The 11550-nt window shown below is 37.4% G+C and overlaps 1 protein-coding gene across 6 annotated transcripts in view; it reads right to left on the bottom strand.

The window, feature by feature from the left end:
* The window catches only part of dgkh (diacylglycerol kinase, eta), a 49671-nt gene extending 38121 nt beyond the window's left edge, over positions 1-11550 (bottom strand). Inside the window, exons 1-2 of one of the 6 annotated variants that reach the window (XR_014532690.1) lie at positions 11275-11509; positions 9201-9380 (exon numbers count right to left, since the gene is read on the bottom strand). Coding sequence is in view for 4 of the 6 variants with exons in the window: in XM_083536503.1 (XP_083392629.1) it covers positions 9201-9491 (291 nt within the window). In the remaining 2 variants the exon portion in view is untranslated. Of the gene's footprint in view, positions 1-9200; positions 9863-11274 lie in introns of those variants that run through there. The other 5 variants (XM_083536504.1, XM_083536506.1, XR_014532691.1 and 2 more) reach the window with 5 other exon arrangements.

The raw sequence follows: 11550 nt of genomic DNA, 5'->3' as shown, positions 1-11550 counted from the left end.
AATTAATAAACGTTCATAGAAGTGCTGCTTTCTGCATAAGTCCCATACGCATAAGTGCAGCTAGGTGGCTTCCTGTTCCCTTTTCTGTAGCACACTGAATAAATCTCTGACTTCAGAACTTACCTCAGCATCTAATCTGTCTTTGGAATAAACTCAGGAAAAGATGAACACTTCGTCCTATTGCTCCTGCGTAACTAATGGCAATAAATTGCATCAAATACATGTTCTTGATTCTAAGAGTCCACTGTGGTTTCACCTCCCACATCTGTAATACAGTGCCTGTCAAATGTTTGGAAACACGTAGTTTTTTTTATCGTTTTTAAGAGACATGCGCATGTTCCTTTGGCTTATATACAACAAACTAGTTAACTGGGTATAAAGATTTACTTTGAACAAACAATATATGTGTACAGTTGTTACACTTTATTTACATTGAAAAATCCTTCTTTAGTCTGAATAATAGTTTTACACACTCTTGGCATCCAGACAGTTTGTTTCTCCAAACATTCAGCTGAAATACTTTGCGTCGCCTCTCGTAAAAAACTTGCCAACGGTGTTCTTCACTAGATGGATATTTCTAGAAAACACTCTTACTTTTTGTTCTCTAAATAACACTTTTAGAGCTTGGACATATGCCTTAAGTCACTATCTTGTTATATGGTGAAGTCGATTTGAATTAGAAGTATGGTATGGTAGCCATATTGGTTCGGTATTACTTCCATTATTTAACCTACATGAATATATTTAGTTAGCATGTACTTTCAAAAAAAAGCTACATGTATTTCATTCAACACTTACTGTAATTGCCTAAGGTGACACTTTGATGAAAAAAATAATCCCATTCAGTTACCTTGTTGCATAAAAAACAAAAGGAACATGCATGTGTCTCAAACAAAAGACTTGGTGTCTCTAAACTTTTGGCAGGTACAGTATGTCATATGCAGTATCAAACACATCAGTATATTCTCAGTATGTGTGGCTACTTTATTATACATTTATTCAGGTTTGACAGATGATTAATTTTCATACAAAACGTTATTGTTTACTGGCATTGTCTGTGGAACGAATATCAGTCTAAAATTACGTACTATAATAAAGCATTTGTGCAGCAAAAATCATCTTGTAGCAAAAAGCAATGGCAAATTCTTGACCAAATTTATACAAAACTAAAATAAATATGATGAAATTCAACTGAATTCTAAACAAATAAAAATGCACATTTCTTTTACTTTAACAAATAAAACAATAACATACACAAAATGTTAAATACTAGATAGATGTAGATACTGACTACAAATAATTCAGCTATTTAATTACAGATTCTTCTTTTCTATTTCTTCTTTTTGCTATTGAAAACGATATAAAAGTATTTGTATAAATTATTGTGCATAAATATTGTTTGATTATATTGAAGAATCTTGTGTTTTCCAGGACTTTCGAATTGATATATTTATTGACGGAATTTAATTGTCATTTCTGGCCTATCAAATACAAATAATTTACAATCAGGTAATGCAACACATATGTGTGAAGACAGCTTAGACAATCCTCACAAAAGACATACCAGAGCTAGATAACTACAGTAGGAATGTTTGAGCTTGGCCTTTTCTGATTCACTGTTTACATAAAGTAAACATTAACCAGAAAATATCATCTACATGTCAAACCAGTACAACATCATATAAGAGCTACATGAATTAAATGAACAAATCCAATGTGATAGCGTAAACCTGTGTATGCAAACCGCATTGCATAAATAAATATAAATTACCAAGCCTTTTTACAATCCTTATTACTGACTGGAGTCCTGTAAATAATATCCTTTTGTGCACAATGCTGATTTTTCTATCTACAATATTGGGCCTGTGGGGTTTTATGGCAGAAACTGGAATTGAAAGAATACATTGTTGTGTGTGTTAGCAATTACCCAAAGGCAAAGTCTAACTCAATGGTCTGTGTAACAAACCTCGCACAAAGCTTTCACACCATTGTATACTGCTGTCGCAAATGGCCTTGGGTCTAATTGCGAGCCAGCTCTGAGATAACTAATTCTCAGTCAAGAAAATAAGGAAATCAGTAAACCACTTGCTCTAAAAGAAGCCAAAAATTGCAAATACAGTTGTTGTTTTTTTTTTATGAGTAAATATTGTATTAAGGAAATTGACTTTACCCAATGCTAACACAATGGCAGAGTTCTGCTTTGTATTTTAGGAATGGTTTGTGGAATCACCTCAAAATGTCCTTAGTGAGGCACTTACAGATCGCTAAAAATGTACTGAAACGCACTGTGAAGAAATGTCTATGTTTATTTTGATGGTGATACTGCAGAAGCATAGATTCACACATCCTCCTCATCACACAGTTACAACCTGAGACTCCAGTTCCATGGATGGCACAAAGTAGCAACTGAAAAATAAATGATCTTCGGTGAAATCACAAAGAGCTGCAGGCACATGTTGCCTCCCCGGCGATGACTTTTCAGGCTTTGTATTAGCAGAGCATGATCGGAGCCCCACATTAACACAAACACCCCGATGCCGCCCTAGAAGTTAAAAATACCACTTTCACTAAAACTTTGCAGCGGGGATTAAACTGGTCCAGCAATTACACCTTGTCAACTGTTGCACATAATTTTCCCATCTCCTGCGACACAGAGCCATTGTGTACAGAGGAGGCAGCACATAAGGTAACAATTACACTGGTCAGGACGCTCAGGCGTGGGGAGGCGGAAGGAATGACAGCCACTGAAACACTGCTATACAGTCAGCAGGGGAGGGAGCGGAGGAGAACAACCATTAAAGCTGCTTAACAAAGAAAAGAAGCTAGCTGTTGCATGCCAACCCTCCCTCAAAATACACGCATAATGCAAACATATCTTTCAGACTGCCTATGAATATAGTCTTGATTATTGTGGCCAAAACGTGGTATATCCAAATACCAACTGTGATCTTACAATTAGATTCAGAGCATTTTTAGAGTATTATTGGGGTTTGGCACAGTCACACACCACAAACCAATCAATCATTGCAAAAGGAAACTAATTCACCATGTCAACTGGAGCCAATTAGAATGAAAATTGAAATTATAATTATCTATTGAAATTATAATAATATCTTGGCTTTTACCCTCCTCTGGGAGCAATTTTGCCTCTAATGATTTGCTTACAAACCCCTTGTGAAAAAGCAGGGAGTCATATTTGAATGGAGAATCTTTATTTAATCTTGTGTCCAACAGGAATCAAGTAACTGAAGGCAAAGGTTTATAGAAGGATTTCTGTATTTACTCCCTGTATTATCAACAGAGCTGATCTGTTAAATCCCCACAGTAAATCAACGAACGTTGCCTGTAATATATGGGAAAAGACTATGAAACAACTTTATTTCCCAGGAGCCTTATGGTTTGTGAATCAGTGAATCAAAATGTTTTGATTTATCTTCTCTAACAGCATGGATTTTACATTAGTTAGAGCTGCATGACAAAACTCAGGTCTATCATTATCATTTCTTTGGCAACTTAAACATAGATTTATTACAAAATTTGTGTGTAATCACTGATAAAGTGGAGTTTTATATAAGGAGATGTTTTTGAATTGAGTCACCAGAAATGGTAAATAAAACCAAAGAATTTCAGAGAGCTTTATAACATGACAAAAGTGAATTTTCTATGAAAATAAAAAGCTGTTCAGTCAACCGTTTACAGGAGTAAACTTGTTTTATAGACACACCACAACATGCAACAATGAATTAATAAAAGATACAGCGTGCCATTTTTTAACAGCAACTTGTAATTGTTGTTCAATTCAAAAGTGGTCACATCCCATCCCATAATCTAATATTTTCTATTATTTATTATTTTTCATTATTCAGGCAATAGCATCATATTTAGCCAATTTTGTGTTTGTATTCCTTATTTTATTTCTGTGAACATTAGTAGGTTTCCCTTGTGGTCAGTGGTTCAGATTCAGGGAACCAAACCCAGCCATTAAGTTGCACAAGCCAGTGCACTCTTAGTGCCGGTCCCAAGCCCGGATAAATGGGGAGGGTTGCGTTAGGAAGTGCATCCAGTGTTACACATGTGCCAAATCGAACATGCGGATCACGAATACAGATGATCCACTGTGGTGACCCCTAATGGGAGAAGCCGAAAGAAAGTTTATTTTAGTGAACATTAGTAAAAGCAGCTGCCTGGCAAAAAGTGAAAAAGCTGTCAAAAAAATGGGTTGGGTTTAAATGAAAGAATTCATTTATTAGAAAAGTGGGAAGCTCAATGGTTACGATGTTGGAATTCTGATCAGAAGGTCTTGAGTTCAAATCCCAGCATGACCAAGCTGCCACTCCTGGGCCCTTGTGCAATGCCCTTAACCTTCAACTGCTTAGTTGTAAGTCACTCTGGATAAAGGTGTCTGTCAAATGGTATAAAAGGAAGGGGTGTGTCTAGCTATCATTTAGATAGCATTCAAAGTGCATGCCAAAAGTGACAGTGACATTTTTATAGCGGCATACTGGTAAATGTGATTTATAGATTTTACATCATAGATGTGTTTTTGTGTGTGTTCACACTCTGGGCTTATCTTTCTGCGATCAATACATCTGGCAACCCTGGGTTTAAAATTGATTTTGTTGGACAATTGTTGATATCAACAATTTCTCAAGAGCACTGAATATCTCCAAATCACAGCCATGCTGCAATTCAGTATAAGCACACTCTTGCTCATGCAATGCTTAAATATATAATAATACTCTTTATTTGTGAGAAATCATCCAACAGTTTAAAAAAAAAAAGTCTTATTGCAAACTTGAAATAAATGTATCACAACATTTTGTAGAATTCTCCTTCGTTTAGTCCAATGCACCACCTGCTAAACTCTGGAGTGCTAAGGACAGGTAAACACTCTGCAGAATGAAAAAATGGAGGAACGGGGACAAAACAGCGAAGGCAAAGAGAAGATTCGTATGGTAGCCCATTTTCACAACATTTTTGCAAGAAAAAAAGAATTCTGAGAAATAAACTCGTAATTGCAAGAAAAAAGCAATTAGGCAAACTTTTTTTTTGTGGCAGAAACGGGATTTCAAAGGATTCAGGCAAAAAACAACAACAGAAAGATATATTTGTATTTACATTTTGATGTACGGTAATATGGCAATTAAATGTACTAAATGGGTTTCGTTTTCACAGATATTCTTGTATGCAATTTCAGCAATAAAATGATTCAAAATACTTGTTCATTTAAAGAGACCTGTTTTATTTTTTTTCTCTTGTATATTTATTATTTATCTTTATTTTTAAAAAGTACTTCTAATCTGATTGCTCAATTAATCGTTGGAAAAATCGGTAGAATTACTCAATTACTAAAATAATCAAAAGCAACAGCTCTACTGGAAATAGAACAGTGCTTTTCTTGGAAACAGGAAAGTACAGTTTCTGTCCTAGTTTAAAAGTTTCAGTGTGGAGACTGTCCAAGTGCCTCTCTTGACTGTGTTTTGCTCACCGAGAGCTGTGAGTAAAGAGAGGTTGCTCTATCAGGATAGTGTCAAACGGGAACTGAACTTCATTTCCAATCAGACCAAGCCTGCCAAATCCTAAACACTGTCACCTGTGTTTCATTTCACCCTGATTAACACCTCTATACAAGTTCTAGTTTGTTTGCACCTCATTGTTGAGCTTTGTTTCTTGTCATGTTCATGTGGTGTTGTTTGTACCACAGTCTCGCTCATAGCCTGAATGCTTTGCATACAATCACTTCAGTTTTTTTTTTCTTGTTTTCAGTCTTTCCTTTTTCCTTGTATCCACTGCCTCTAAAAATCCCTGTGGTTAACAGTCTTACCCAGTACAAGATGTGTTAATATTCTGTCATAAAAATAAATAAATAAATAAATAGCAAGTGAGGGCAAAAAGGGAAATTTAGCTTGTGCGTAAACTAATTAGCAATTAGAACCCTTTTGGTGTTATGCCACTAAATTACACTTGCACCTGCATGAAATAAGAGCCCTACGTGTGAAAGGCAGATAATCTGATTGTACAGCAAACTACATAAACAGACGGTGTGCGTTCTGCTTCATGCCTGTGGCAATTCCACTCTTCCAGCTCCGCTGTCTAACCAAAAGTGCATCTTATTCATCCATTAGAGTACAGGGCACAGGATGCACAGACAAAGCAGATATCCCTAACTCGATAAATGAACTTGTCAGATAAGCTTGCAGTTCTCTCTATCAGAGTGGTCATGGATTTCCCCTTCTAATCTCTACAACATGATCTTTTTAAGCCGCACTTACATTAGGAATAGGGTAGAATGCTACAGTATAATGGCCATTTATTTGTACTCTTTGCCATTTTTAATAGTAAAGCAAATCATAAAAGACTTAAGAAAAGTGTGTAAACCTCGTCTACCAATGCAGCGTCCAGTTTTATCTGTGCAACATTTCCCACGCATAATCAGTAACGATTCGAATCAACCATACAGTGATAATCTGTGTAAGTAATCGCCTACCGCAGTATCAATGAGCTCTAAATGCAACATCAGCTGGATGCATTTCCGCTTTTAATTGCACTATCAGATTCTCCCATTCCAGAGCTAATTGCATTACCGCAAATGACCACCAGGTAACCTTAGATTTTCAGTGCATTAAAAGCACAGAGGGCTGATATTTATTAGAAAATAGTCACAGTTTTTGTTTGAAAACCCTTTTTTTTACATTATAGAACTTTCATCTTCCTCTTTTTTGTGGTAAAGGCATTCAATGCTATAGCAAAGCCCTCATTTGTTGAACGCATCTTGGATAGTCCTTAACGGTTTGAATGAAAATCTTAATTAACAAAAGCAACACATATAAGTGATCAGAATGCACGATATATGTTTACTTGTATCACAGACATAAAATGAACAGTAACTGAAAGAAATGTTGCATCAGCAAGCGTCAGTGGAAAATTACAATAAATCCTTTTAACATGGCAACATGTTTAAATAAATAAATGAATAATAATAAAAATAATAATAATAATAATGAATACATTTCTAGAAGGAATTGATGAAATCTTTCAGAATTGTACATCCTTATATAGAATGTTGCAAGATGTTAAGAATCAAATATTACAATAATAAGAATAAAAAATCTTATCAAGAGAAAAAGTAAGATACAACGATTCAATTAACTAATATTTCTCTCTCAAAGGCTGCTGTGTTGCACAATTTCTCACCAAGCTTTTGTAGAAAACCTGTAAACTAGCAGCACAAATAGCCTGAGTGTTGAGTGGGAAGTCTACTGAATAAACACTGTGAGGTGTGTTGCTACGGAAACCAAATCTACACATCATAAGACAAAGAGATTAAAACAAGTCTTTCTTCATTTTGTTTTCATCCAAAGCATCTGGACAGCTGTGTGCATGCATGTGTCACTGTATATATGTGCTGTGTCCGTGTGCGTGTGTATGTGTGTGTGTGTGTGTGTGTGTGTGTGTGTGTCAGTGGACGAGGAGTAGGCAGGAAGCCATAGACAGTCTCTATGATGAGCCAAGTTGAGCAAACAATGAGGTGGAACACTCAGAGGCTGTGTGCTCCATTACTGCTAATCTGCACACATCACAGCCCAGTGCGCAGTCTGCTTCGGCACAGGTCCAGTTAAAACAAGTCTAGTTACAACAGCTACCAGAAAAAAACGTACTTTTTTTCTAAAGTTTGTCAATTTAGCTAATTTTAAAATGGTATACTGTATAACTGCTTTAAAATATGATCTCATTTCAGTATTATGATAAAATAGGTCACAATATACTTTTCTGGCACATCGCATAAAGATTTACACAAATGCATAGAAAAGTAAATAGAACAATTACAGACTTTTAATAGGTTCAGATTTTTTATTAAATCTTAATAAAAAGCTAAAATACAATTTTATAGATTTTTGCGTAAGTCAAATTAAGACTCAATCATTGAACACATGGTTAAACATTTTCGAAGACATTTTTGCTGGGCATTTCTTAGTTTGTTATTGTGATACATATGACCTATGGGACCTAACTAAATAAAATTCAAAATGCACTATAAAACAAATGCTTTTATTGCACTTTATATTGCACAGTGATTATATTGTGTGCGTGATTATATTGTGTGCACGTATGTTTTCTCTCCTCCGATACACACACGCACACACATTGTGTGTGCGTGTGTGTGTGTGTGTGTATATATATATATATATATATATATATATATATATATATAAAACCTATAACCTACTGTAAAAAGTATGTATATAAGCACCCTTTAAGCTCTCAACTGAGCATTTTCACAAACAAAGTATATTAGTAATATGCCTTCATTCATTCCATGTTATTATGTCACGAGATAAAGACCTCGGTTATTCATCGTCTTGATACAGCCTTGTGTTCAGTAGAGAAATCTGAAAATGAGGGATGAAATGACATTTTGAAAGAGCTCTCATTTCTGTTAACATTTTAAGGAGTCTCTATTTACCCATCTGGTGTGTGTAATGGGCTCTTAATTAACATGTCAAGAGCCTTCTTGCATCAGTTCATGATCTAGAGCAGCAAGCCTCTAAATATAGCCTTCTTAAATAATGTAGTGGGGCTAGAGAGCAGCAGTCAATAATTGAGGGGATCTCGTAGTAGACAGAAAAGAGCCACTTTTTTATGTCGATGAGGTCCTGTGCACAGGATTTTGGTCTAAACTGCCAACGAACCTGGACCATATGCTCGAAGAGCAACAAGTAGTCTTAATGTGCAATAAGTTTATTTAAGTGGAGGATGGAAATGAGGATTGGGAATGTTTCGAGTGAAACACGGCTAAATACATCAATCAAGAGACTGTATTTTATTTTCTCTCAGTAATAATTATTTCCTTATTTAACAGCAATAGTGTGTGTATGATGATGTCCTGAGTGTCTGACTTAAAGCATCATGTTATTTCAACAAGTGGCCCATCAACAGGTTTGTTGAATTCACAACCCTGACAATTTGGTCTGCATCGAGGGAATAGTGAAGCAAAGTTTGAGAAACAAAAGAATGTTTTTTTTACGTGTCGTTTTTGGGTCTACAGAGTGATTCGTGTTATGCAGAGGGAGGCCATAACGTGTGTAAGCAGTGAGTATGGTGGATGTATAGTTATCGTGCATTGCAATCCATACACTCAGGTTATGGTGACGGTGATGGTGATGGTGATGATGGTGCAGTAGTTTTGCTCGCTTCCTTACCTTGCTCCGGATCTGGCCGGACGTAGACACTTTCCTGATGAGCTTCTGCGGCCCTTCCTGCTCGCCCTCGCTGTCCGAAGACTCGTCAACAGGCGCTGATCCTTCGGCGGCCCCGGACCCCGCGCTGCTGTGCTGCTGCTGCTGCTGCTGCTGCTGCGTGGCGGCCGCGCCGCGGGGCTCCTGCGGCGGGAGAGCGGAACCGCGGTGAGCGCGCGCTGCTGCCGCTCCCTTTCGATCCACGAGCCACGGAGAGCCGCACAAGGGCTCCACAGCGGCTCGCTTCGCCGTCATCCTCCTCCTCTGTCCCTACCTCCCTCCCATACACTGAGATCTCTGTCTTACTCACTCTCCTAGAAAGGAACACTGTCGCCACATCCTATATAACCAGCGCTTCCCTGTACATGTCGTTTTTCCTTTCCTTTCTTTTTTTTTTTTTTTTTTTTTTTTTTTTTTTATGAAAGCCACGGCTGGTGCTTACACACAGCCCGAGAGTCTTCCCAGCACACACACTCTCATCATTATTATCAGGGTTATTCTTCTTGTTATTATAACCAGAGAGCCGGAGGAAATCTCTGTAGCAGACCCTAGTGGTGGCTCAAACTCCCCCTGCAACAGATGTCTCTCTCTGCACAGCCTACTGAGGGTGTTACAGCTCCAGCTCTAAACCTGCTCTACTCATCAAAACAAAATCACTTATCAATAAACGGGTCCTGTAGGTGGAACTTCATTATTTATGTTTTTTCTTACAAGTTATAAAATGCATGTAAGAGTAGCTATAACTTTATCTGAGAAACACTCAGATCTTACTGTAGGCATCTACATCTACATGGCACCCTTTAAGGTTTCCTACTTAACATCAGGGATGTGATTTCTGAATATCTTCTTCCTTACCTTCACCTGAGCTATCACTGTCAGTTATACAGCACTCTAATACATTCAAGATTTATTCAAGAAGTCCTTCCTCAAACCTTGCTTCAGTGATCAGCAAAAAAAAAAAAAATTGATACCTCACAATATAATTATTCCATATAATCAAGGAAAGAGTGGAATAGGTGACTTTTTAATAATCATTCATTAGCTGGTAATAGCTGGACAAACAACAGTCAGTCACATTACTGCGCTTCTCATTTACTAATCACTATTCTATTTCATATTATTCTCTATAGAAATACGATGCATTTCTCTATCATTTTATTCTATTCAATTCTATATCCTGTTAAACTCTCTTCTATGTCTACTTTCTGTCCTACTAGTCTACTCTGGTATGTTCTCTAATCTCTAATATTCTCTATTTCTTTTTCATTCTGCCTGATTCTGCTTGATTCTCTGATCTGATAGATAGGTATCTGATCTAATCTATTCAATTGTAGATCATGTCTGGTCTATTGAATGATTTTTCCACTGTTCTAGTCATTATTCTTTACTATTTAGTTCTATTCAAGTCTCTATTGCTTATGGGTCAAGACTTCTTTTTTTTTCTATTCGATTTTAGACTATTCTAAGCGATTCTGTTCAATATCTCTGCTGTACTTTGTTCTTTACTGCGTTATCATGTGTGCTGATTTGTTTTTCACATTTATTTTCTGTTCTTGTACAACTGACCTTCACTCTGCTGAAATCCTCAAACTCTCTGAATGTAGTTCACGTGTACTTTATACACAGCCCCAGTGGAGCAGAGCTCGAGTTCAAGATCTGGAGCACCTTTGAAATGAAAGATCAGGTTATCTAAACATCTCCTCAGCTTGGCTTGTGAAGTGCAGTTAACCTCAGTGGAGACGGCTTTCCTCGTCTTTCCTCCTCTCCCTTCCTCCGATTGCAACAAAAGCAGGAAAAGCGGAGCTTTATAGCCTTCTCTCTCTCTCTCTCTCTCTCTCTCTCTCTCTCTCTCTCTCTCTCTCTCTCTCTCCTAGCACTTTATTTTCTGATATTTTTCAACCAAGCCACGAGGTTTGATCAGAAGCTCATTCCAGAGTTACAGTAATCAGTCATAATGCATGTGTGTAGAGACACAGGAGAAGAGCATTGTCCTTCTACATCCTAACTCCGGTGAAATAATCACTGAGCTTGTACTCACCAGTTCTTCCCAGGCAGGGCTCCGTGTGTACTGGTCCTCATCGTCCATATTCCCTCCAAAAAAATCCCCGCTATCGCACACACCAGCGCTTCACACACTTTCACTATGAACCTTCGGTGAATTCGTGAGCGTGTAAACGGGCATATGGGTGGATTCTTTAACTCGCTATTAGCCTGTTACGGCGTCTCCACTCTGCCACTTATCACTTCCCTCCTCCTCCTTCTCCTCCTCCTCCTCTTTCAGGGTCTCTCCAAAGGCTGAGTCTCTTCTCGCCAC

The sequence above is a fragment of the Silurus aristotelis genome (genome assembly GCF_946808225.1).
Source record: "Silurus aristotelis genome assembly, chromosome: 3".
In the NCBI taxonomy this organism is placed as follows: Eukaryota; Metazoa; Chordata; class Actinopteri; order Siluriformes; family Siluridae; genus Silurus; species Silurus aristotelis.
The sequence above is the reverse complement of the archived record's forward strand: the minus strand, read 5'-3'. Positions and strand labels throughout refer to the sequence as shown.